The sequence below is a fragment of the Ornithorhynchus anatinus genome, chromosome 18 (genome assembly GCF_004115215.2).
Source record: "Ornithorhynchus anatinus isolate Pmale09 chromosome 18, mOrnAna1.pri.v4, whole genome shotgun sequence".
In the NCBI taxonomy this organism is placed as follows: domain Eukaryota; kingdom Metazoa; phylum Chordata; class Mammalia; order Monotremata; family Ornithorhynchidae; genus Ornithorhynchus; species Ornithorhynchus anatinus.
In genome coordinates this window covers 7,949,128-7,976,718 of record NC_041745.1, presented here as the reverse complement: position 1 = coordinate 7,976,718, position 27,591 = coordinate 7,949,128, and the positions used below count along the sequence as shown (strand labels likewise).

General features: G+C 48.6%; 1 protein-coding gene and 1 long non-coding RNA gene across 4 annotated transcripts; one reads left to right on the top strand and one right to left on the bottom strand.

Moving 5' to 3' along the window:
* Nucleotides 1-1,313: 1,313 nt before the first annotated feature.
* RRP1B (ribosomal RNA processing 1B) lies at nucleotides 1,314-26,265 on the bottom strand. Of its 3 annotated transcripts, none has more exons than XM_007667222.3 (16): nucleotides 26,104-26,265; nucleotides 21,094-21,173; nucleotides 20,527-20,584; nucleotides 19,566-19,651; nucleotides 18,960-19,021; nucleotides 18,468-18,597; nucleotides 17,652-17,716; nucleotides 16,779-16,945; nucleotides 14,890-14,984; nucleotides 13,462-13,559; nucleotides 12,414-12,433; nucleotides 11,036-11,164; nucleotides 9,456-10,180; nucleotides 7,724-7,876; nucleotides 6,915-6,981; nucleotides 1,314-5,755 (listed from the first exon to the last, which is right to left on the bottom strand). In XM_007667222.3, exons 1-16 carry the CDS (start codon nucleotides 26,234-26,236, stop codon nucleotides 5,565-5,567), a joined length of 2,259 nt encoding a protein of 752 aa, XP_007665412.2. In that variant the 5' UTR covers nucleotides 26,237-26,265; the 3' UTR covers nucleotides 1,314-5,564. The 3 variants fall into 3 exon arrangements, with proteins under 3 accessions (XP_007665412.2, XP_007665413.2, XP_039770564.1); XM_007667223.3 differs by having other exon boundaries at nucleotides 14,890-14,981; XM_039914630.1 differs by lacking the exons at nucleotides 18,960-19,021; nucleotides 26,104-26,265 and having other exon boundaries at nucleotides 21,094-21,133.
* LOC103170212 lies at nucleotides 11,246-17,109 on the top strand. Its single transcript, XR_486023.2, has 3 exons — nucleotides 11,246-11,461; nucleotides 15,598-15,656; nucleotides 16,809-17,109. It is a non-coding gene; the product is annotated as an uncharacterized LOC103170212 (long non-coding RNA).
* Nucleotides 26,266-27,591: the final 1,326 nt, after the last annotated feature.

The window sequence follows — 27,591 nt, the reverse complement described above, 5'->3', positions numbered from 1 at the left end:
GATCCCTCTAATCATCTCCAAGGACTGCAGGGTTGAGTAAAACCCTACCTAGTGTTTGTAGCACGGTAGTTGGGATGAAGCTCAGCTGCCCGCAGATGCCTTTTTCCAGCTCTGGTCCGTCTAGCTGGGGAAGGGCCACTACTGTTTCCCCCCGGTTTTCCCAAAAAGGCAGGAAAGGCACTCGCCTATCCAACCCTGACTGAGACCCCGAGGACCACACTCTGCGGTGGCTTACCAAATGGGCAAGGGCACATTGGTGTCTGCCTCCACTGGGGGTCTCAGAGATCTTCTGATTTGGCTCACAGACCGCCCCCGTCCTCCCGACCGGCTGCTTCCCAAAGCCTGACGCACAGAGGGACCGGGCAAGACATGTGGTTGGCTCTGTGCAAACCATCGCCACTACTGTGGAAAGAGCCCGGGCTTGGGAGTCAGAGGTCATGGGTTCGAATCCCGGCTCTGCCACTTGTGTGACTGTGGGCAAGTCACTTAACTTCTCAGTGCCTCGCTTCCCTCATCTGGAAAATGGCGATGAAGACTGTGAGTCTCATGTGGGACAACCTGATCACCCTGTATCTCCCCCAGCGCTTAGAACAGTGCTCTGCAAATAGTAAGTGCTTAAATACCAACATTATTATTATTACTGCCAAAACAACTCAATGGAATGTCCTGTTGGCAAGATGACAGACCTTTCCCCTCTTAAGCATTGGTGACTGAGAAGCACTCACCCGGAATGGTCACTGCCCAGAGAAGCAGCGTGGCCTAGTGGATAGAGCACCCCCCACTCTCCCCCGCCACTCCAAGACTGTAAGCTCATTGTGGGCAAGGAACCTGTCTGTTTATTGTTGTATTGAACTCTCCCAAGCGCTTAGTACAGTGCTCTGCACACAGAAAGTGCTCAATAAATGACTGAAAAAAGAAGGACCTGGGCTCTAATTTGTTACTTGTCTGCTCTGTGAGACTTGGGCAAATCACTTCACTTCTTTGTGCTTCAGTTACCTTGTCACATAATAAGCACACAATACCAGAATTATTATTTTTTGCAACTGCTTGGTAGCACCTTCCCCCCCACCCCAAAACACCTTCCTATTTTCGACAATCCCCCTCTTGCACATTATATTTCGGGGGGGGGGGGCAGTGTTGACAGTTACCACCAAATTTTTTTTTAAAAATGACAAAAGACAATTTTATTAGATTTGGCTATGTGACCTGTTCTCACAGAACTGACCACACCATAGTTGCTGATACACCCACATATGGTGAAGAAAAACTCCTCTCCAGTGCAATAAAAAAATACAGGAAAAGTACACCCAGAGTAGATTAAATCCAATTTTATAACGTTCCAAGATCAAAAACTCCAATGCAAAAAAATCCCTCCCAAACCCCTTAACTTTCCCATTCTGCTATTTTTTGTGCTTTTACTCTATTGAAAGTTACAAACATTAATAAATCTTTAGACATCTGATACAAAATTGTACAAAACTGACCAGACCCGCGTAAAGTTAACTTCTTTTTACACAAAATACAGCATTTCGAATCAACTCCCAGAACTTCGTACGTTTGGAGCTTCTAACATACTTGGCAGACCTAGCCAGGGCTTTTTGGTTACAAAACAGGGCCCTGGGCTGAGCAACTTCTGGGGTCTGCCCTGGTTGGGAGCTAGGGGGTGAGTGATTATTATGGGGCTCTGCCCAGCCCTGGGGGGCTTTGGGTGGGGCTGGGAGGTGGAGAAAAGGGGGAAAAGGGGGTGTGTACACATGTGTGGCAGAGGCAGTTAGGCTCTTTAGCAAGTCTCCTCCACCCACTTGTCTTTCCCCAGGTTAGGTGCTTGTTTTCCAGCAGAAAACGATAAAACATTTAACAAGCCCTTACTGTGTTTTTCATCTTTTTTAAAACCAGAAATAATGGAATCCCACACCTTTCAGGGACATTTGTTTTTAAAAACTCTGGTTTTAGGTAGAAAAAGGAGAACAACCATCACTAACTTTTAAAACAGACCCAACTTTATGCAAAAACATTTCTTCCCTATGTGTATACGTCTCCCCTTTCTTGGCGGCCATTCTTTAGGGCATCTCCTTGCCAAAGAACCAAGTACACACAATAGGGAGCAAGTCCAGACGGATGGAGACGAATGGCCTGGTTTCCCACTTGGTCTCTGGACACAACTGCTACCACTCGAGACCAAGAATGTGTATTGGACCCGGGGCCATTTCTACCACGTCACACCAGGGAAAGTACAGATACAGCATGGACAACTTCTGGGCATTACTATTCACTGGTGGCTAACGGCCCCCTCTTTGCCTCAGAACCTCCTGCGCATATTAGCATCTTTGGGTTTACAAAGGGTTTACACAGCAGGTACGCTGGTGAGACCCTGGACTCAAGTGCTGAATGAAAGATAGATTTCAAAGACACAATTTGCGGGATTTCAAGAGGTCAAGATTACAAATGATAAAAGTTTTTTTTTTTTTTTTAACTTTCAACAGTTGAACCTCAAATTCTACCTCTCATAGAACAGTCAAACTGTGAATGTATCTATACCCAAATTGTATCTCAAATGGAATGCATTTCAAACCATGCATTTACAATAAAAAACGTACTTGTATCAATGGGCAAGATTAGCAGTATTAACTCATTCTTTCCTCTGGGGTCTCATCAGCTTAAATCTTCACCAGGCAAAGCAAGTGTCTATCAAGACCCAAAAGGTTTCCCCTCTTTACTAATCACTTCCTTACATGAAACCAAATAATACACATGCATCATTTGATGATGGTGTCTTCGCCAGACTCTGAGGTTAAAATCCCCCACTGCCGGCATTTATCATGAAATTCAAAAAGACAAAAACAGGAAAGCGCCTCATTTTGACAGTCGCGTGAAAAGCAACAAAATAAAAGATTTTTCAAAATCACTTGTCTGCCAAGTTTGCCAGGCATCTCAACAGCAGTATCCACTGGCAATTACCCAAACGCGATGGGGAATTTCAGAAAACCGTTGGGTTCTGTAGAGACTGCAGAAGAATTCTGTCACTTAGGGAGTTATGTGGCATATGATTCCCACAGGGTGGCTGAATGAGAAAATAGTCACTCTGCGGCGCTCCACGGAAGGCTGACAACCATCTGCTATTTTTAACAGCTCTCAAGACGAGGAGTTAGGCCTTGCGGGCTGGAGAATCCTCAGACTGCCAGAAGGGAATGCAAGAAGTCCCATTCTGAAGCCATAGCTCATTGAAACCCTGAGGCCCGAGGCAGAGTTAGCCTTTCCCTACTATGTGAGCACATCACAGACTTGGTTTCCCGAGAGCAAAGGACTAGCGTCCTTTGAGCAAATGAAATCTTTAGATAAGATTTAACTTTCTAAAAGTGACTAGCATTTGAGACTTAAGGTTTTTAGAAAAAAACTAGGGGTGACAATGTAAAGTTAACTGACGCACACAGGCTCCCCAAAGCTGCTTGCTTCTTGAGGCCTGCCCGCTTCTCAAACCCAGGAGTTTCAAAAAAACAAAGCCAACAAAAAAACCAGTAGGAGGCAAATTAAGACAAAGCTGAACGCAGCGAAACTTTCGCGGAATCCATTTTGGTTTCCGGATAAACCTGTGGCCACCGGAGGACAGAAGTATATTGGACCTGTACCTCACTGATCCTGAGGCACAGATCCAGCCTGCCCGGCTTCCTTGGTAACCAACAGCTATGCTTTTCCAGAAGCCTCTTGCTTGAACAGTGTAGAAGAGTAAACTCCATTCCTTCCAGGGATGGCCAAATCTTGGGCTTGAGTGTTCAGGTCATTAAGGGAAAGTGACGTAAAACGAAACTGCAGAGGAAAGAGGGTAGAGGAAGAGGGCTGTGCCCACCAGCACAGATGATGCCCTATGAATTCAGTCCAAAAGGGGCTGCAGGGTGGAAATGGCGGGATATGGAGACCACAATTAAAAGTACAATTGAACTCTCCCAAGCACTCATTTCAGTGCTCTGTACACAGTAAGGGACCACTAAATACCATCGATGATGGTAGCGGTCAGAAAGTTGGCTTTGGCTCTTTCTTAGCAGCTTAAGGATGTGGAGCAGATGGTAACCAGAGCTCAGGAAGTCGATGCAGGAATGAAGGGAAACAGAGCAAAGAGAAAAGATTTGATTTATGGACATGCACAAAAATATTACGGTGTAGTCCAAAGACTGAAAGAAATTAGTAACAGGCTCCTTTGAGAAAAGCGACACCAGAGGTATATTTCAAAAAAATCCAGAGCCCAATTAGAGCCAGAAATCCATCGGTCAGTATTCCCCACACAGCAGTTAAGTAGCGGTGCACTGGAACCTATTCCTAGACTTTTTAAAAGGCTCTATTTACACAAACATACAGAAGCCTCTTGTTCTAGCATAGCCAATTGTGCACTTGAGGAGGCTGTGCAAAGCAAGACACTGGAGGATGAAACATGAACTCTGGAGTTAATACTTGCTCTACGCTTTCCAGGAGATAGTTTTAGCTTAGGAGACGTTACAGCATCAACAATGTTGCATAAACTTCACGATTCAGAGACACTTCATCACCATAAACTCCATGATTCAGAGATCCTTCATCAATTCACCATCACTCGATACCACCCAGAATGTCACCTATATCTTGCCATCAATAAACAACCTTTTGTAGGCAAGACTCTACTTTGTCATTACATTGTACGTTTGGACCGTTGGCGACATTTACTGTCGTATTCTGATTCTGGCTTTTGCTCATCTCAATTTTCAAGGACGAGTGTACCATACATATGGGGGTTCGAACACCCTCCAATGCCTGCCCCGCCCCCCCCACTGTTTCCCACTGAAACACCACCTCAAAAATGCAAATTATGCCCATCGATGTGCTCTCTTAAAAATGCGACGTTGGCATCAGGGACTTGCCCGTGACGAATGAGTATCAGGAAAAGACAGAACAGTTGGAAACTCAACCGCCAACTTCACCACAGAAAGTGACAGAGAGGCTACCTCAGCTAGTGACGAAGCCACAAGATGAACTATGGGAACGGTAGAAAAAAAGAGAAGATGCCACCGGACGTGCTCAGTAGGGGTTGGGGTGGTACAGGGCAGGGCAAGCAGGATGGGAGGGAGGACGGGACAGGGCCCGACGATCTGGGCCCCACCTATGGGGAGAGGGAAGAAAGCGCTAAGGATGGGGAGTTCAGGCAGTCAGTTGCTGGTCGGGCCCAGAAGAGACTTGTCGCCCTCCCTTTGGGAAGTGAATAAATGCGCTTGTGCTGCCCGGTGAGTCCGTGCCAGGATCGACTATGTTACCGACAAGAGACAGGATGCGTGTCAGGCAACAGCGCCCACACGCACACGCTCACAAATGCAAATCCCCGAGGGTCCGAGCGACCGATGCAACGTGATGTCTCAATGACCCTAGAGAAGAGATAGTAACACAGCAGTGTCACAGAGTAAAACCAGACCGTTTATGTACAATATATAGCAATTTATAAAATAACAATAATATAAAGGGCCCAAAATTTCAAAGTCATAATTTACAGAGTCTTCTGTACAAAAAGAAATCGTCCCAAGAGACGGAGAGGAACACTGCTATGCTTAAAAGAAGTCCATTGCAGTTGGTCTTCTCTGAGGAGGGAAGAGTGATTTCTTATTCATTAGGGGAGTTTCTGAAGGTGAACCTGTAGGGGTCTTCAGCACTCCGTGGAGAGGCTTCCTCTTGGGATTAAAAGCCACTCTGGAGGGTCCAGAAGGACTCACCAGGATACTCTTGTCGGTCTTCCTGAATTCTGCCAGAAACAAAAGAAAAGTCACATTCCCGATGGCATGGGGGGGGGGGGGGGGGGGGTCGTGGAGAGAGGCCAGTCAATCAGCCAGTGGTATTTAATGAGTGCTCCGAAGAGCAGATCGCTATCCTAAGTGTTGAAGGCTGTGCACCAGAGGTAGTAGACACGATTTCTGCCCTCGAGGAAGGAGCTCAATGAATTGTGTACAGACCACTGTACTGAAGGCTGGGGGGGAGAACGACAGAGTTAGCAGAGTTAGCGACAGAGTTAGCAGAGTTAGCGATTCCTGCCCTCAAAGTGCTTAAGGCTGGGGAGAGGGTGTTGGCTGTTTACTGCAAGCCAGGTGTCTACTGGTGACTCAGAGCTCCAGGGGGAAAACATGTTTGCGGGTACTCTGCAGAGGGACAAATCAAAGGGATCCAAAGGGTGCACCTGGGACAGCAATATGGAAGAATAAAAGGGGAAGAAAAAAGCACCTGTCTTGAGGACCCAGGCTTTATTTTCCACAATATATGCAGAGGGCGATCTTTTGTCACCCAGAAGCTCTTCGGTCTCCAGCCCCGGGAGCAAAATTATGAAGGTATACCAGGACAAGGGTTCTAACATTTTAACTATCCCCTGACAGACTTTGTTCGGACAGCCCAGTCTTGGGTCCTGGCTGAATAAAATACTTTGAAACCGGGTTACAGTGAAAGAGGAAAGACTAAAAACGAAACGGGCCTGAGCTCCCTTTTGGAGGAGGCAGAAACAGACAGGAAAACCACAGGGGAAACAGGCGATCCTTGGGGGTTTCCCAGAGGCCTCTTCACCTGCAATGGGGCCACCCATTTTGGGCCTGAGATGTCCTCTCTTGGGTCCTGCTGGGAAGGGAGTTTTAAGGGCTGAATCCTAGGGGCACCTTGAGAAGACTCCTGTCTCCTGGAAAGAACCCTCTGGAGTTTGGGGACAACTCAGTTTACACGGGGTGGTACCTGGGGCCCCGGAAGGGACCGTCGTGGGAAGATCTGCCTTCACACTCTGCCAAACCAAACTGTAACAGAGCCCTCCTCCAGCCGGATCTGACCGAGAGGAAGGCTCCGGCTGACCCCGGGAGCCTATTGTCCCCCGTCCCTTTACTCCTCCGCCCGATGGAGGGAAGGGGAATCAGATTCATTCAACTCACCAGCAGTCATGTTCTTGTTTAGGCCAAAGGTGACCTTTTTGGAGGTGGACGGCAGCTTCTGGCCTGACTGCAGAGTAAGATGGAATTGAAAGAAAGAGAACTGGAGTCAGGCTTTGGGGATTGCTCTCTGTGCTCGTATCCCACCGGTGTCCTCGGGAACCCCTGCGGATCAGCAGATGTGCCCAACCCAGGGGAGCTACGCCTCTTTTTCCCAATCATTATGGGCACTGCCCACCACCCCCGAGTGCTAAGCGCTGGGCTAGACACCAGATCAGATGCAGAATCACATTGGGCTTCCGGCTTCTCTCTACAGCCCAGGGAGGGGAACTTACTGACTCTGGAAGCTGCCGGTTGTCACTTTGATTGAGAACCACAAATCCAAGTGGGCACATGTTCCCAGAAGCAATGGCGCAAGCTGCCTCTGCTCCCCACAGGGGCACCCACCCTGCTCCAGCCCACTAGTAGCAAAGGCTCACCCTCTTAGCTTTGCTAACCCCGTTTTCTTCATTTATGAAAGTAGATGATGGAGGCCAAACTAGTTATGGTGTTGCGGGAGGTATGTCTGTGTGCGAGTGGACACCAAACTGGGGAGAGGGCATGAATCTAGCCAGAACCCTTTCCCTGTGGGGTAAGGCCAGAAGTGCGCACTCTCCAGGAGCTCCTCAACAGAGTTGCCAAGTTAAGCAAGCATCCCTCTCCCCTCCCCTGTGAACTCTAAACTGCCACTGTCCACCACGGTCCAGCAGGGGTAGCCGGGGAATGTGTTTCCGAGCCAGGCCCGGCACAACGGACCCCCTTAGTCTCGATACCTGAACGGTCGGGGTCGGGGAGGAGATGCTGGCATTGCTTTTGGCTTTCCTGAAGAACACGGGCTTCGGTAACGCTGTGCTTTCAAACTTCACAAAATCATTCTCGGTCTTCAGCTTTGCTTTCTTCGCCGGGCCGTAAGTCCCGCTGCTCTCCTACCGGGAGGGAAAAGGGAAACGAGCCACATGGAAAAGTTGCTCAAGCAGGCAAGAAATCTTAAATCCAAGGCTGCGGGACAGACTGGGTGAGGGGGAGAAAGCAGAGAGCAGAGCCTTGTAGAGAGATGATTTGGGAAAACCTACAAATACAGTGCTCTTCATCTTGCATTCCAATGATTCCATTCTAATCACTGTTTGGAATCTGGCCTGGAATGAGGGTCTCCAAAGCAACTTCTACCCAACCAGCTGTTCGTTGGCCTGTGTGAAATAAGCCCCAAAGAAAAATCACTGAGCAGCCATGACTCAGTCGGCCAATAAAGACCACAGAGCTGGGCTCTGCGGCAAAGGCAGCCGTAGAGGTTTTGAAGGACCTCTCCAACTAGGATGACAGCACCTGTCTCCTCCTGGGCCTCTGGCCAAAAAAGGGGCAGTTGGCTCCTCAGCACATAAGCTGCTTGGCGGTCGGTAAGGCCGTACAACAGGGAAAACGGGGATTTCTGCTCTCCTCCTAGGACTCCCTGGCCAGACCAAGTCAGTGGAAGGTGAGACAGTAGTAGGGGCGGTGCCCACAGAGAGAGAGAGAGCCCGCTGGCCGTGAGGCCCGTTTACTAGTCACAGCAATGGTCTTTGCCAACTGCAATGGCCAGCAGGCCCAAGCTACCGGCTGCCCTGGCCTGGCCATCTCTCCTACTCCACAAGGAGCCTGGCCTCCGCAAACAGTATTCGGGAAGCAGGAAGTTTTCCCTAAGAGGTGTGGGATCCCTCGGGGAAGCATTCTGTTCGGGCTGAAATCCCTCACAGCTCCCCAGCTGTCCTACTTCTCTGGGGGGGCGGGTCTGAAATAGAATCCTGCTCCCCCTCCCCATCACCCCTACTCCCTCCCTCTGCTCTACCCCCTTCCCCTCGCCACAGCGCTTGCATATATTTGTAGGTACTTACTATTCTAATTTATTAATGATGTGTATATATCTAGAATTCTATTTATCTGTTTTGATGCTATTGATGCCTGTCTACTTTTGTTTTGTTGTCTGTCTCCCTCTTCTAGACTGTGAGTCCGTTATTGGGTAAAGACGGTCTCTGTTGCTGAGTTGTACTTTCCAAGTGCTTAGTACAGTGCTCTGCACACAGTAAGAGCTCAATAAATACGACCGAATGCATGTCTTGAGCACAGGAAACGTTGGGCTTAGGGACTGCTGGGAATTATAGGCCTCACAGTCAAAACTAACGTGTGCTAGGCAGCAGCAGCACGGAAGAGATTCGAGGGCAGAGACTCAAGTTTACTGAGTGGAAATAGGCAATGGTAAACCACTTCCGCATTTTTAAGCAAGGAAACTCTATGGATCCACTACCAGAACGATTACAGAGGGAGGTGGGGCGTTTTGGGAGAGATGCGTCCACGGCGTCGCTACGGGTCGGAGATGACTCGACGGCATAAGACGAGATAGTCAGTGAAGGAAGGTGCCTGAACATAAGGGGTCCAATGGGGATCCGGGGACCAGGGTGGGCACTGGGGCCTCGCTGCTTGATCTCGGCCCGAATCCCACATCGTCCCCCGCCACCTCCACCCCCTCCTTACGTTAGTCTTGGCAGTGGGCTCCAGGCCTCCATTAGTTTCCCCCGAGTTTAAGGTCCGCTTCGCTTTCTTCCTCTTCTTCAGGAGCCCGGGCTTCTCACCGCATGGAATGACTGGGTCCAGAAAGACCAGCTTTGTCTTTTTTTCCCTGACCTTGACTTTCTGGGGCAAGGGAGCCTGGGGGCCGCCGGCCCCGGCCAAACTCGCCGGCATTCTCTTCGGCAGGGACTGGGCTGTGACGTGTGGAGAAAGGCCATTGCCGTTGATGGCCAGGGCCGCGAACCGCTGCTTCTTTCTCGCAGACTTCACCTGGACGGCCGGGGGCCCGTTGGGCACAGGCTCCTGGGCGGCGCCGTTTGCCAAGGCGGAGGGGGCAGCAGGGGGCACCGCGGCCTCCACCAGCTCTTCCTGGGACCCCTCACCGTGCTCCTCCGGCCTCTTCCTTCTGGTGTCTGCCGGGAGGCCCTCCTTGCTGAGGCCAGCGTCCCGGCCCCCGAGCCCAGACACTCCGCTTCCGGGCTCACTGGCCTCGGCCTCCCGCTTCTGCCCTTTTCTCCCATCAGAGGCAGGCTCGCCGCTCCCCTTCGCTTCTGGGGGGACGGCGGCTTCCACGTCTGAGGCCTTGGGCCGGGGGCTGCCATTGCGCTTCTTCTTTTTCCTTTTTCTTTTCCGCAGGCCGGCCTCGCGGCCTCCCTTGGCCGGGTCGCACGGCTCCTCTCTGTCTCGGTCTGCAAATACAGCGAAGCGTAATGAAGGCGGGCCTCAGCGACTGGGCTTAGTTTCAATCAATCAGTCGGCTTACTGTGTGCACAGCAAGTGTACTAAGCTCTGGGGAGGGTACAGTGTAAGAGTTGGTAGATACATTCCATGCCCACGATGAGCTTGCACTCTAGTTTCTACTGGCAAAAGGCAAAACTGCTCTAAATGACAATTTTTTGCAACTAACATCTGTAAGTGTCGGAGCGGATGCCAAATAAACTAATTTCAACATGGTCCTTGCTCCACGTAAAGCTCCCAATCTAGGCTGTGGAGGATGAGACAAAACGACTAGAGGGACAGAGGCTCCGACAGCGGGAGGGATTTCAATGAAAGACTCAAAAGCAAGAGGAAGGGAAAGGTTATACGGACCAGTTAGCAGCCCAGAGAAGGGCAATCCTGAGAAGTCCCGGCTTTACTGTTGCGGGTAACAAAGTCCCAGGAGAAGCAGTGTGGCCTAGCGGGAAGAGCACGGGACTGGGAGTCAGGAGACACGTGTTCCGATCTCGACTCTGCCAACGGGCTGCTCTGTGACCTCGGGCGACTCACTCAACCTCTCTGGGGCCTCACTTCCTCATCTGTAAAATGGGGATAAAATACCCTTTTTTCTTATTTTGAAGATGGTGAGACGCGAGTGGGAGGGGAACAGGGTCCCGTCGGATTATTCTGAATTTACCCCAGTGCTAACTTTGGTGTCTGGCACATAGAAAGCACTCAATAAATAGCAACATTATGATTGCTGGATGGCCAACAGCGCCTTCTCACTCTGATTCCTGTCTCTCCTTCCAGCCTCTTCCCCACAGTCCCACCCCAGCCTGGCACCCTACCATTCTCTTTTTCCCTCTTAGCTTTCTCCAGATGGGCGACCTCCTTCTTCTTCGGCTTTCCCTGGCTGCAGATGCCATCATCTTCGTCGGCAGAAACATCTTCAGGGAGACTGTCTCTGGGGGAGTTGCCTGGAACGGGGGCGACAGGTTGGGTCCAATCAGAGTCTTGAGAAGTCTGGCAATCCTGTCGTCACAATCGTTTAGCTATTCTACAGCCACCTTAATTCATGCCTCTCTCACTGGCTAACCAGTGAGTTAGCATGCCCCTCACTTTGGCATGCAAGACGCCATAAATTCCCTCTGAGCCCTTTCTGAAAGAACTACCATAAATGGCAAGCAGTCCCAGTAACATTCAGGATCTCTAGGCAACCCTCTCTCTCCGGACTTCTTGACTCAAGGATCGCGCCTGGAAGCTGTCCACAACTGGTGAGGTTCCCTACTGAAGCCCATTACAAACCAAAGTCAGATGTTCTCCATACCCGTCAGTGAATAGTCACAGACCCCTAAGAAGGCCTGGAAAGGAGCACCAGGCCAGACCCTCCCTGGGAAGATCTTAAATCCACTCCTTTTTCAGACCCGCCCTGAGAAGATCGGAAGAAAGTACCCATAGGTTGGACCAGTGTGACGGTTCATCCAGCCCAATATTCTGTCTCTGCGAATGGCAAAACGATGCTCGGAGGAACCAAGGGATGGCTGCTCCCCGACACCCACCCTTCGGTTTAGGGGTGTTTGGTGGTTCTCTTCTTCCCGCTCTAGAGACCTGATTTACCCCCCTCAGCAACCTCTTACAAGCCACTTGCCCACAAATTTATCCTAACCTCGATTCTATTGACATTTTCTGCCTGGTAATGAATTCCACCTACTTTCCACCTTCAAGATTGAGCCAGCACCCTCGAACCTGAGTGAGGTGGGATTTGGATGAACAGGAATTCTGTTTGGCCTGCCTTTCGTCATCTGTACTCTTGGAGCATCCTCTCTTCAACTGTTTCTCTAGGTCAAAAATCCTAACTCTGTTTAGCTCACGAGGAAGATCCTCCATTTCCCTGATCATTTGGGGAGCCTTTCTTTAGCACAGATGAGGCAGTAAACAGATTCAGGAATCAATTTTCTCCCCTGGTGTTAAGCAAAGGCTACCGGATCAGACTGCACCATTTGACGGCCTTATAAGGGTCTTATAATTCTTATCATCCTTACAGAGGATTCTTCATGAGAAAGAACACCAGTGGTCAAAGGCTTTCATTAGGAAGCTCAGGGTTTTTGGCTTCTTTTAAGAGTTCTAAGGACAGCTTCTTCAGTCATCAGCATACCAGCATGCTCTGGTTTCACAAAAAATTATTCATACCGATAACACATTTTTTGTGTCTAGCTCGATCCTTACCTTCAGCTAGATCCTGGAATCTGAAAGAGAGAAAAAGGATAACAGCTTTAAAACAAAACATCACATCTGACACCATAAAATACCCTCCTCTTCCAGTGAACCTTTTTTCTTTAATGGTATTTGCTAAGAGCTTACTATGTTACAGGGTAGATACTAGCTAATCAGGTAGGACACAATCCATGTCCCACATAGGGCTCACAGTCTTCATCCCCATTGCACAGACGAAGCATAGAAAAGTTAAGTGACTTGCCCAAGGTCACACAGAAGACAAGTGGCAGAGCTGGGATTAGAACCAAGGTCTTTCTGTCTCCCAGGCCCACGTTCTACGCTCTAGACCACGCTGCTTCGCAAATTTCTCGAGAGACATCTAGACAGAACTCGGTCTTACGGACAAGACCACAACATTTGCCGTTTCGGGTTATTTTTTTAAGGCCAGGGAACGAAAGGTAAAAAACCAATTGAAAGAAAGTTTCTTGCTTCAAAATAAAAAAATCCAGGGGATCCTGCTACACTACCTCAAGACAATTGCTAAGGAGCCCCTGAAAGAGTCCCTTCATAAATCCCAGTTGACTGGAAGTTCTGTAAGCTCCTGTGGGAAGGAATCAGGTCTCCTTTCTCTTACAGGTCTCTCCCAATCCCACTCTAGACTGTAAATTCATTATGGTAGGGACTGTCTCTGTTTATTGTTTTATTGCACTCTCCCAAGTATAGTACAGTGCACCGCACACAGTAAGTGCTCAATATATATGACTGACACAGTACAGTACTCTGCACACAGCAGGCACTCAATCCACACTATTGATCCTTATTGATCCACACTATTGTTTATTCTGTGTCCGAGCCCTACACACCAACCCCCAACTCAATCCTTCTCCCCTCCGCCCCCAGCACCCCTCTGCGTAAATTTCCCTCCAGATGCCAGGGATGGCAGGGTCAGGGACTAGAGGATGAGGCGACTGCTGGTTGCAGAGAAGAGACAACCCTCCCCGCCCCCTCGCCTCTTCCATCCCACTCCCCGTCAGCATCTCATCCCAAAGCGCTCACTTACTTTCTGATGAGTTTGCAGAGCCGCCTCCTGTTGAAGGGAGGGATGTTTTTTTTGCTGGTCATTTCACACAGCCGGTCGGCCACAGCCTTATAGTTAAACTGTTCATCAAAGGGAAAGCCCACATTAGATGGTAGCAGAGCCTTAACTCGAATAATCAGCCAGACAGCAATGGACCCTCTGCCGAATAGAGGGGCGGCTCTCAGTTCGGACAAGACGATCTCATGGCTGAAAAACCATTTGGGGGAACTGATAATTCCTGTAGTATTTGCTAAACGTTCACTATCTGCCAAGCACTGTACTAAGTGCTGGGGTAGAAATGAGATAATCAGGTCCCACTCGGGGCTCACATTCTACGTAGGGGGGAGGACAGGTATCGAATCCCCATTCTGCACATGAGGGAACTGAGGCACAGAGGAATGAAGTGACTTGCCCAAGGACACAAAGCAGGTACGTGGTGGAGCATGGATTCGAACCCAGCTTCTCTGTCTCCCAGGTCCATGCTCTGTCCACTAGGCCACACTACTTCCTAAGTGATGTCAGTCCCGGTCGCCTGGGTAATATCACTCGTGCTCTCTCGCCCCTGCTGCTGACAAGCCAGCAGGCAGGCAGGGTACCACATGCAGTGGAAAAGCATACATTCAAAAACGCTTCACTGAGCTAGTAGCACCTTTTTCACGGATTTTCAGCTAACCAGAAGCTCACTACGTCTTTTCCTGAGTCTTGGCGTGTACCCCACCTTAGTTTGACCCTTCCTAAGGCCTGGTCCAATGTTACATTGAACCCAGAGAAAGGGCCAATTTTATGACAAGTTGAATCCAGGATCTCAATTTTAACTTTGGAATGCTGAGTGGAAAATCAACAAGAGAGACTTGAATTTCACCTTGCTCAAAAAGGACAGTTTAGAGTGGCTGAAATTCAAAGTATCTATCGAGGAGCAAGGTAAGACTTGACTCAAAGTCAGCAACACCGGCACACTGGATAATGCTAATCATCTATTTGTTAAGAGTTTTTACTCTTCTAAGGTGATTTCATATTAATTACCTTATTTTATCTTCATAATTTCTCTGTGAGGTTGGGAGAGGCAGCTATTATTAGTTCTGTTTGATTGATGAGGAAACGGAGGCCCTGAGAGATCAAGTGGCTTACCCAAGGTCACACAACTTGTCTGTCAGTGGGACTAGAACTCAAGTCTTTTGATTCTCTGAAAAATGTTCTTTCCATTAGCCTATGCTGCCCAGAGCCGAGTAAAACCAAATCTTTATACGGAAAGGCCATTCTGATGACCTCAAAGGATTAAGAGATACGATAACGCTTACTTCTCTGGCTCGATTAACTCGTGGCACTGACACCCAATCAGCAGAGATATCAAGGCTAACACCGTTAATGGCAAATTCTCCTTTTGAATCAAAGACAGGAAAGCCCACCAACCTGGAGTACAGGTCCACTGTTTTCAAAGCTGCCAACTTGAACCTTTGGCTCCTCTTCCACGTTTAACCCGGCTTTCCTCGAGGAATCTTTGTCTGCTGATGTCAAAAGAAATCCAGGCACTTAACAAAATTCTCTGGGGATTCCCCTTACCCAGTTGTTTCAAAAGGAACTAGAGAATGGAAAATCCATCATACATACAGCTCCAGGAGGGTAGTTTCCCGAGGTAGGAAGGAGCCGGTCAGCCATTATGGATGGGGCTCTCACACTCTTCCTCATTCCCCGGCCTGGGCCCATCAATAAGTCTCTGAAGGAACTCGCTGATCTCTCGCCCTTTCTTCCTCCCTGGCCTCAATCTGAGCTTAGGACTTCTCCTCCTTTACTAAGACATTAACTGGGGACAACAGGAAAAGCAGGGTGGCCTAGTGAAAAGAACACAGGCCTGGGAGTCAGAGGACCTGAGTTCTAATTCCAGGTCCACCACCTGTCCACTGTGTGACTCTAAGCAAGTCACTTCACTGTGCCTCAGTTTCCTCATCTATGAAATGTTGTCCTTCCTAAGACCGTGAGCCCCACGTGGACAGGGACTGTGTCCAACCTCATTTTCTTGAATCTACCACAGTGCTCAGCAGAGTGCTAGGTATACAGAAAGCACTTAAATACTACTATAATAATAATAATTTTGGGAGGACCTTTGCCTTTTACATTTAGGAGGCGGAAACTTGGCGATGACTGGGCACTCCTTCCTTCAAAGCAACCGTGTGTTCCAGGTATGTGGTGGACCTAACTGCTAATGAGCAGAGATGAGCGCCACTGGACCACTGGAAAAAAGGTGTACATGTGTGTGCATATGTCTGTGTACATGAGTGAGGGTTGGGGTGAGTGGCAACATACCCGGGAGTCTCCCTCACTTTACCTGAGAGCGCAGGGTCATGTAACCAGCTCTCAGCCAGCAAGATATTACAAATCTACAACAGCACAATCTCCCCATCTTTCGGTAGCTCATGCCACCTGTCGCACGGAAGGAGAGGAGTAGCCTGAGGTGCCACGATGAGGAAACATTTGCAGTTGGAGACAGAATGGACAGGGCTTGCAAAATCCCTACAGAAGTGGTTCCTTGGTCGGACTCGGAAGAAAGGGTGAGAGTGGAAATCAGGAAACTGGGGCTCTATGCTCAGGTCTGCTGATTAGCCCTGTGTCACTGAGCAGGGCACTCCGCTTCTCTGGGCCCCAGCCAGGGCCGGCTTCGGTCAGTCGAGCGGGAGAGACTACCACCTTGGGGCACGTTGTTCCCAAATCAGAACAATTTACCACTCGGGTGATTTTATCTGGGAGGGGGTGGCAGTTATTTTCCCACCTCGGGATTGCCAAATGTCTCTTTCCTCTGTAAACTGCAAATCATCTAAGTTTCTAAAAGATACTGGTAAATCACTCTGGACAGCAGCAGATGAAAAGGCACTGAGTACTTAAAGGATTTTACCTTTGCAGCCCTAAATACTCAAACCACAATTCATGATCACAAATGATAATGGAGAAACTTCAGTTTGAAGTACTGTTCCACTATTTTTTGTGGCGCATAAGCAATTAGCTGTTCAAGAGAGAAAATGTAGCCTAGGGAGAAAAGTGTGGCCCTGGGGATCACGGGATCTGGGTTTTAATCCCAGCTCTGTCACTGCCGTGCTGTGTGACCTAGGACAAGTCACTTCCCCTCTCTGATCCCGTTTCTTCATCTGCCAAACCGGGGAGAAGATGCCTGCTTCCCACTTTCTTCCGAGACTAGGGACGCCTTGAGGTACAGAAGCACGATGACCGTCGGTGTCCGGTTACAGACAGGTGTCTGGGGTTTGAAGCAGACTTAGCCCGGGGATGAATACCTAAGGCAGCGCTCTCACCTTTGGCTTTTCTACTGGCCGTTTTTTTAGGCACCTCCTCCTCCTCCGTCAGCAGCCCGCCGTCCCCATTCGCTTGTCGCTCCTCCACAGCGGCTTCAACGGCAAAGGGAGACTGAGCTACGATGGCTTCAAAGATGCCCTGGGCTATGGTCTGCACCAAGGCTGGACTAAACAGGAGAAGCACGAAGGAAATGCAAACCGTCAAGGTCTATGGTACTGTTCAGAGAGACTGGGCGGAGGAAGATGAACTACATTTGATAAATTCCCATTCATCCCCCGCCGCCTCCGATCACTTGGTATAAAGACTACTGTGACTCCTACACTACCTACACTACCTGTCTGTGACTCCCAATGGTTTGTCCTTGGAAATTCCCTTACCCCAAAAGAAAGGCTCTCTTTAACTTGGGAGTCTGGGAAACGCCACAGAGGGCAGGACTAAGAGCCCATCTGGTCCAGTAATCTTTCTCCAGGAGTGACAACTTTTATAAAAGTTTCAGGGTCTCTCTCTTCAAAGGAGACTATGGATATGCTCAGTCTCTCCCCTATAAAAGCCAAAGGGTCTCTTTTTCACCCTCGCAGTGTCCACCAATAGCCCCAGTCCCGTTCACAAGTAATTAATGAAATGCAGATCCCAGGGCACCTTGGGGCCCGGGGACTTATCCACAAGAATGCAAATCAGCCAAGCACCCTTCACCCCTCCCTCCCCACTGCCAGCATCTTGCCAACTGGCCCAACAGGTTCCATTTGGCTCCGCCTCATTTACCAACCCAGGACCCTTTCCCCAGCCGGCAAAATGCCTCCCCCTTTCTTCTCTTCTTTAGACATGGCCCATCAAATGGGGGCAATAAAACAGTTACGAGCATCATCACTCACTCCTTAGTCTTGGCGGTAATCTTGCAGAACGGATCAATGAACTTCAGATTCTGATCTGCCGTGAGCTGTACAGAGAACAACACGAAGGGGTGGGGAACCCGGTAAGAGTGGGGTGAACGGCCTCATCTCCTCTTCTAAACCATGAGCCTACATTATCTTAACAAAAGCTCCGGGGGCCCTCTGATAGAGGTTACGTGTTAAACACCGGCAACTTTGACAGGGAGGACCTCCATGCCCATGTCCACAGGCCCTCAGTTGGGAGACGAGAAGGCTATGCCCACTGTGACGATCGATCGTGAATGGGAACCGGCCTCTGCCATCGGTCGGTTGGCCATCAACCGGCACTTCTTGAGGCCTTGGCCTGGCTGTTCACAGTTCAAAGTGAATAGACCTTCCATCCGTAGGCGGAGAATGGAATGGTTTCAACCAGCTTTCGGATTCCTTATTCTCGTCATTACCCTGCTACTATGGACTTAGCCAACTGTTGAAAATTTGACCCTTCCATTCTAGATTACGAGCTCCTGGAAGGCAGGGCGTCTACCATCTGATGGTCAGCGTGCTAACCCTGGGGCCTGATGCGTCCTTGGACTTGCCTTGTTCAATTTAAAATTGGTGATGATGACACTTTTACGGGACCTTTACGGACAATGAGTTTCTTCTGTTCTTATAGTATTACTTAAGGCAAGGGTGCAAATGTATCCAACAAATACATTGGGGAAAAACACCTCCTTTTCCAAATAAATTGGGATTCAAGGATTGAACAGCTACTGTTCCCCTGGCCAGGAACGTCGAGAAAAGAACGCTGGCCCTTCTTACCTCCTCCGCTCCCACTTTCGCCAATTCAGCAAGGTAGATGTCAATAAAGTGGAATTTCACTCCATTGGAAGCATGATTCGCAGGGTGCACCACTTCTTGCATGAGTACACCCAGAAATAACTTGATCCGGCTAAGAAAGAGTATACGGTATTATTTTTGTTGAACGATAAAATATCCTGTCACTAAATCATGTGCAGGCGCCTTAAAACTTTACTGTTCAATAACTAATGAAAGCGAGACCACAAAACACATTGAACATCTAAAAGATAACGCAAGTAAGCGTTCAAGTGGAAACAGTCTGTGGCATTTAAGGACTGTCATGTATTAATAATCAATACTTATTGATTACCCACAGGATTGAGCTAGAGATTTTTATTATCTGTTTAAAGGGGGGAAAAAAGCCCCTACAACCACAAGAACAGCACAGCACCTGGCTTTTAAAAATCACGTTCTGAAAAATTTTAGGCCACCGGAACCTATCAGTCTACTAACCTGTCTTCCCAATCATTTCTCTTCAGTACCTCAAAGGACTCTCGCAGTACCACCCGGGTTAACTGAAGAGGGAACAGTTCGTTACATCAGAATGGTTAGGGATTTGCAATCTGTTAAGTAGAGTCAGAAGCGAGGGCCCAAATTTCTTCTGTAATTAAACTTAACCTCAGGGCTACTGACACCCACACTGGCTCGCCTCTACCCTCCACTCCCCGCGCCCACCCCCCAAACACACCCTGGAGGGAGAACTCAGAGAGTAAATCAACTTCTTAAATAAACAAGCAAATGATATCCGGCGGCCAAATTCCATGTCTGTTTCTGAAAACTAAAGCTGTGACTTGAATTTGCTGCTTATCTTTCCTACAAGTTCTCTGCTAGCCTCTAATTCATCTGAGAGCAGGACTGTGTCTTTCTTCTCTTTTTGTACCCTCCCAAGCACTTGTTTCGATGCTCTCTACCCAGTGGACCGGCTCAATGAGGGATCACACTTCCATGTCCTTTCCCTACGTGTGGTCTGGAGACATCCTTGCTGCACCTGCCCCGGGGGCCCTTTAATCGTGGGTCTGTCCGCCAGCGGATAAGAATGAAAATGAACCACTGCCTCACCAGGTGGAATTTGTCCAGGTGCCGCCTCTCCAGGCCATCCCATTCCCGATTCATGGTTTGCCAGAAGGTCTGGATGAACAAGTGCTCTGCAGTGAAAAAGACACACAAGATGTTGGGGCTCGATGACTGGAAGCTACAGAGTCTTCAGGAAAAGGGGCACGTGGACAGTCATTATAAAGCCTTCTTTCAAGGCCCCATAACTACCTGAAGAGTTATTTTGGGGAATCTGAAAATAAGCAGAGCTGTGAGCTAATTGGGCGCTATGACTGCTGAACTAGGGAACGGAGTGAAAATAAAGGAATCTTTCAAAGAGATCAGCTGATTCTGTCCACAGAAGATTGTTGTGCCCATTGGAACCCACTCCGTTTTCCTCATTAACTGAATCTGATCAGCAGAGACTTCTGTTTCCAGCACTTGCAATCCTCGGGGTCCATTTAAATTCAGGTCTCTGAGGCTGCAACCAAAATATTCATACCCACAGGTTGTTTTCTCTCAAAGCCACGTAACTGCCCGGGCAGACTTCCGAATTTCCGAACCCAATTTTCTATATTTTCCTGAACCATTTGATAGCTGCATAATTTAAAGTTGCTTCCCACCCTCAAAAGGGTATGAAGGGATACTGTCCTGTCTCCATGGGAACACATGCACAGACTAAGTTCTTGGCTACTTTAAAGATACCACGAGATACAATGCTTATGCGGGAAAATCACATTTTGCTTAAAAAAAAAAGAGACTCATAAGTTAGGTTGCACATTAAGACATCAATATTTAAAATGTAAGCTTTTTTGGATTGTAATACCGAACATTTTGAAGAGAATTAATGTGAAGGCTGACTGTGGGCCTCCTAATCTAAATGAACACGAGAAATCTAGGAGAGAGAAGGGGGGAAGGGAACAAATAGCAAATGTATCGAATAACACCAGCTTTCGAAGACAAAGTAAGAAATTAAAACGGCACTTACGAGCTTCCAGGTTAACAACGACATGGATAAGTTGAGAAATAGTACCGGCTAGTTCCTCCTGGAAAAGAAGAGTCAGAAAAGATGTCAGGAGCAGTATTATATGTCACACCTTCCCTGTGCCAGTGGTGAAAATTATACCCTATGAGAACAGCACATTTCTTCTGAAGAAAAAAATACACCCAGAGAAACATGAAATTTCATATTTCCCAGCTCAGAAATTCTCTTGCCACAGAGTTGCCTAAGCAGGAGCAAATCTTGGAAAAGAGCTGATTACTGTCTGAGAACATTTGTTCACATATTGCAATGTTTTTAACCTTCAAAGCGGCGTAAAGGAGGGTCTCCGAGCAAGAACTTGGGGAGAAAGCTCCTTTGACCAGAGAGTGAATCTGAAAGGAGCTGGGGGCTGGGGCAGGTCTGGGAGAGGGACAGTGGGAGTGAAGGAATGAAACACTACATGGAAATGGACTCATTTCCAATTTCATCAGGGAATGAAAAAGTTTTTCAATGCACCTTTGGGTGCATTCTTGCAAGACCCTTCTTACAGCAGATAAGAATGAACGGCCTTACTTGCAGGAGGGGCTGATCTTGCATCCACATGCAGTAAAAGAGGCCTTTCCATATTTTCAGTAATTCCTCTTGACTGAATCCTAAAGGATCAAAAAGTACAGCGTTCACATTTGAAGATCCACCCACATGGCCAAGTTTAAAAATGGCCCTGCAAGCAATGAGGATAAAAGAGCGACGTACACATGTATAAGTCTCCCTAGCACCAAATGTCTTTTTTGGACACTACGCCTAAGTTTTCTTTTTCTTCAGTCAACCATCGATAGCATTTATCGAGCACCTACTGTGTGGGGAAGACTGTACTAAGCTTTTGGAGAGTACCACAGAGTGAGCTGACAGAATCCCTGCCTTCAAGAAGTTCACAATCTGGTGGGAGAGATGGCCACTAAATATGTCCCCACGATTATTACGTCTGTCAAATGCACATGGCTGCATTTGCATTGCTTGATGCCTTATCTCATGCAAATCCCTAGCCAGCCCTAATATTCCAGACTGGAGGGCTACGGGAAAATAAGCCCCCTTCGAGATGAAACAATCTACGAAGAATAGATCTCTGAGGAAGAGGTTCTGTCGTGGTTTGGCTCAAGTTGTCCAGGTGCTAAAGATCCCCGAGCAGAAAACCAAACGAGGTTCTGACTGGGAGAGGCAACTTAATTTAAACACGGAGGACACAGAATTGCATTTCCTTTCCAGGAATGGCTGACTGAAGAACGCGGAGAACTTCGGCACTCGGACACATCATTACACTAGGTGGAAACACGACCAAGTAGGTCTGGTCTCTACAATACCAGTGAGGACTTGGAGATTTAAGAATATGGTTTCAGTGCTCAAGAAAAGGAGATGAACTTTGAAATGGGATTGAAGAAGACCCTACAGGAGAAGAGTTCAAAGGAGCCAGTGTTTAGGAGTCAACTTACTATAAGATGCTGTATAACAGAAAGCAGACAGATCCTTCACTAAAGTTGAAAATCCACTACTATAGCCAGCAGAGTGGGCATCTGCATTTGCAGCTTCCTTCAAAGGCTCATAATTGCATTTCAACCCTTAATTCATTGTTATGCACTGAATGACTTTAGTAAAGACTAAATAATAGCTGGGATATTTGCTCATTAAAGTATAGAACCCATAAATAAATTTTATATTCCTCTTCCAAAGATTCGGGAGGGATCCTAATTTATAACACAGAAGTGTGTGCGTAAACACACTCCATGCAACAACAGGTTTACGTTCCATATTTCCCAGCTGTGTCGTGGGATAACTGGCCTGTGGAAAGAGCACAGACATAGATGTCAGAGGAAATGGGCTCTAATCCAGGCTGTGTGACCTCAGGCAAGTCACTTCACTTCTCTGAGCCTCGGTTTCCTCATCTGTAAAATGGGGATTAAACACCTGTTCTTTATCCCCCTTAGATTTTGAGCCCCACATAAGACAGGGATGGTGTTCAACCTGATTACCTCACATCTACCCCAGTGCTTTAGTATGGTGTATAGTGTTTAGCATGTAGTAAGTGCTTCACAAACACAAAGACCGTAAGCTCGCTGTGGGCAGGGAATGTGTCTGATTGTTATATTGTACTCACCCAAGCACAGTGTAAGCACAGAGTAAGTGCTCAATAAATACAGTTGAATGACTGAATATTGCTAACTCTGGTATTAGGCAGCAGGTGGCTCTGTTCTGCTAAATTAGTAGGGCTGTTTCTTGTCCCCAAAATTAAATTCCTATTGCTGACCGAAACAATGGAACTGAATAGTAAAAGATGATAAAAGCATCCGGTTATTACTGAACACTTAATAAATCTATTTCATTAAGAGACATTAGGAATTAAGATTTTTGGAGCAGGCACCTGTAGAGGAACTTAAATGGCTGAATAAAACTGGTCAGTGCAATGACTCCTACTAAGCCCACCAAGTCCTGCACTAATTGTTCCCTCAATAAACAGCTCCTGTACTTTTTTCACCACCCGCCACCCCGCCCCAAAATAGTCACTGAGAATGTCTCAAGTTTGAAATAAGTCCCTCACAGGGTGAAAAGCTGAAGAATTTATCACCCTTGGTTGTCGCTACCCTTCACACATCAAAGAATCAAAAGGGACTATAGAAAGGGGCCTGCGTCGAGAGTCACTCGCTCCCTTGACTGTTGACGACACGGGATTTTATTATAAAGCATTGAGCTGGTTGGAAGATTCACTACAAGCAACATGTGCTATGTAAAATCAGCCCCAACTTTCAAGCGGTTCAACTGAGACCCTTTTTTTATCTAAAGGTTGACCTGCACTTGAAGACACGTGCAAGCTCCACAGAATATCTTCTGAATGACTGAGAGGTGCCAAAGTGGAAGTAATAATTGCGAGATTTGGTAAGAGCTTACCATTTGCTAAACACCGTACCGAGGGCTGGAGTAGGTGCAAGATAAGTAGTTCCGACAGGGACTAAAGGCCATTTTTATCCAATTCCACTGATGATAGGTGAGTATTCACTGTTCCCAACCACTGGAAAGTGTCAAATATTTTGTCAGAATGATTAAGTGAATTTCAGAAGCGGCCACAGAGCGACTCTCCGAGGACTCTGGTCTTTGTTGGATTGTATGCTCCTTGAGGGCAGGGTTAAACCCTACCTTCTCTACTCTCTTTTCCCAAGCAGTTTATATCTGCTCTGCACAGAGTAAATGCTCAATAAAGACCACTGATTGCTTCATTAGCAGTTCTATTAGAAGTGGGAGTTTTGCTGAAGGCAACAGAAGTGCCAAGTACAAGGTCTCCTCCCACCCTGTTCCCGGCAACATTTGGGTGGGTTTACGGGAAGCGGAACCGTTTTCTGGGAAGTCAAGGCAGACTCCAAGAAGATGTGGGAACGGCTCGACTGCGGCTCAACAGTCACAACACGGCTGCTTCAAAACTCCTGGTCCCGGGATAAGCCCGAGTTTCATCTGGACCAGAAATAGTCCAGGCTGAAACCGCGGGGCCACCAGCTTTGCATGTAGATTTGCTCTGAGCCACCGCAGCCGGAAAGCCCCGAGACGGAAGGGAGGGTGGGCCGAACCTGAGTGGATTCAGCTGAGCACTGGGCTGACCTGGCTCGGAACCTGGGGCTGATCTCAATATTGGGCTAAGTCCACCGAGGGGACAAGCTGGCTCTACTATTTTTCAAGCTTTATCCATTCTGCTGTTAGTAGTTCTAAAAGAGTTGGGAGAAACTTGGCATGACTGTCTCTTGGTGCCACACTGTGACAGGGGCAGGGTGAGGTTTCCGAATCACGCGTGAGCACTCTGCCCACAGACTAAGTTGACTTTCTAAAAAGCTTGCTCCTCTCAATGGGGTTTGAGACTGTTGAGACCTGACCCTGTGGGACGGGGACTATGTCCAATTCCATGTGCTTGTATCTACTCCAGCACTTAGCAAAGTGTCTGGCACGTAGGAAGTGCTTAACAAATACCATTATTATTATTATTGAGCTCTGCACATAGTAAGTGCTCATAGTAAGTACACACGATCGATTCCTTGAGGACAAGCAACTTGACTGGACCATCTGTTTCAGTTTTCCAAATGCTTACAATGCTTATGACACCCAAGGTGAACATATATTTGTCCTTCATACTTGAAGAGGACACCACTGATGGAAAAGCTAACCCTCGGGATAGGGGTGTGTGTGAATGTGTGCACTCAGTAGGTGCTCACTAAATATCATTATTACTCATGCTATTAATTTCCTACCGAGCAGTTTATGACTTGGGTGCTGCCTCAAAATTTTGCAGGAAAATATCATACTCCTTCATAATTTTCAAATTCTTGCCAATGGATTGCATTTACCGACCACTTAGTGCAGAGGACCAAAATCGACATTATGAGAAAACAGGCCTTTGTACTGCAGCCCTACTAAAAGCATATTCATTTTAAAGAGGACTGGGAAGTATTGTGGAAAATAGAGATGTAAAATTCACAAAATTGTCCGTTTCACACAGGGCAGTGGCATGGACATGTGGAAGGAACCCAGGTCTTGGATCAGAAGATTTGGGTTCCATTCCTCTAGACCGAAGGCTCATTGTGGGCAAGGAAACGTGTTTATCCACTGTTATATTGCACTCTCCCGAGCGTTTAGTACAGTGTGCCATACACAGTATGCGCTCAACAGATAGGACAATGATATTCCAGTCTCCCCCCATTTGTGTGGCTTAGTGGAAAGAGCACAGGCTACGAAGTCAGAGGTCATGGGCTCTAATCCCGGCTCCCCCACTTAGCTGTGTGACTTTGGGCAAGTCACTTCACTGGGTCTAGGTGACCTCATCTGTAAAATGGGGATGACGACTGCGAGCCCCACGTGGGTCAACCTGAGAACCCTGTCTGTACCCCAGAGCTCAGCACATAGTAAGCGCTTAAAAAAACCCAGCATTATTACGGCCTGCTCCGGGCCCTTGGTCAAATACCTTTCACTCCTCTGTGCCTCAGTTTCCTCGACTATAAAATGGGGATTAAAAAAAGTTGGCCGGCCTCCTTCCGGGGGGTGAATCCCCTGTGGGTCAGGGGCCGCCTCCGGAGCTCCGCGCTTAGCCCAGGGGTCGGGTGGGCGCAGGGGCTCAGCCGATGGCTGAAAGCAGCGTGGCTCGGTGGAAAGAGCCCGGGCTTGGGAGTCAGAGGTCATGGGTTCAAATCCCGGCTGGGCCGCTTGCCAGCTGTGTGACTCCGGGAAGTCCGTTCACTTCTCTGGGCCTTGGTGACCTCATCTGCAAAATGGGGGTGAAGACTGAGAGCCCCACGTGGGTCGACCTGATCACCTTGCATCCCCAGCGCTTAGAAGAGTGCTTTGCGCATAGTGAGCGCTTAACAAATACCAACATTATCCTCTCGGACGCTCAGAACAGTGCTCGGCATAGAGTAAGCGCTCAGCAAATGCCAGCACCATGCTCCCCCCTCCTCGATGGGCCGCCGAGCGGGGCCCGGTGCGCATGCGCGTTACCCTCCCCCCACCCCGTCCAGCTCCACGTGCTGCCCCGGTCCCCCCCGTCTCCCCGACCCCCACCTGCCGCCGTCTGCGTCTTCACGCCGATGAACCTGCGGAGCTTCCTCACCGCCTGCTCTCGGGTCCCCTTCTCGCTGGACGTCAGGCGCTGGGCGAACTGGATCTCGGCGGGCGGCGGCGGGGCGGCAGCCATCGCGCCCGCTCCACCATCCCTCCGCACGCCCCCGGGCCCCGCCGCGCCTGCGCAGAACCGCCGCGGCCCGCCGGGCGCGCTCCGCGGGGCGCGCGATGATGACGTCGGCCCCCCCTCCCCTCCCCTCCCCTCCCCTCCCCTCCCCTCCCCTCCCCTCCCCTCCCCTCCCCTCCCCTCCCTCCCCTCCCCTCCCCTCCCTCCCCTCCCGCCGCCGCCCTCCCCCCTTCAGGCATTCACATTTACTAAGCGCTCACTAGGGGCAGGGCACTGTACTAAGCGTCTGGAATGGACAATTCGGCAACAGATTCCTTCATTCCAGAGTATTTACTGAGCGCTCACTAGGGCAGGACACTGTATTAAGCGTTTGGAATGGACAATTCGGCAACAGATTCACTCATTCCATAGTATTCATTGAGCGCTGTACTAAGCGCCTGGAATGGACAATTCGGCAACAGATTCATGCATTCCGTAGTAGTTATTGAGCGCTCTCTAGATGCAGGGCACTGCACTAAGTGTCTGGAATGGACAATTCGGCAACAGATTCATGCATTCCATAGTATTCATTGAGCGCTCACTAGGGGCAGGGCACTGTACTAAGCGTCTGGAATGGACAATTCGGCAACAGATTCCTTCATTCCAGAGTATTTACTGAGCGCTCACTAGGGCAGGACACTGTATTAAGCGTTTGGAATGGACAATTCGGCAACAGATTCACTCATTCCATAGTATTCATTGAGCGCTCACTAGGTGCAGGACACTGTACTAAGCGCCTGGAATGGACAATTCGGCAACAGATTCATGCATTCCGTAGTAGTTATTGAGCGCTCTCTAGATGCAGGGCACTGCACTAAGTGTCTGGAATGGACAATTCGGCAACAGATTCATGCATTCCATAGTATTCATTGAGCGCTCACTAGGGGCAGGGCACTGTACTAAACGCCTGGAATGGACAATTCGGCAACATTCATTCAATAGTATTCATGCATTCCATAGTATTTATTGAGCACTCACTAGGTGCTGGGCACTGTACTAAGCGCCTTTAATGGACAATACGGCAACAGATTCATGCATTCCATAGTATTTATTGAGTGCTCACTAGGGGCAGGGCACTGTACTAAGTACCTGGAATGGACAATTCGGCCACAGATTCATTCAATAATATTTATCGAGCGCTCACTAGGTGAGGGCACTGTACTAAGCGCCTGGAATCGACAATTCGGCAACAGAGTCACTCATTCTATAGTATTTATTGAGTGCTCTCTAGGTGCAGGGCACTGTACTAAGCGCCAGGAATGGACAATTCGGCAACAGAGTCACTCATTCCAGAGTATTTACTGAGCGCTCACTGGGGCAGG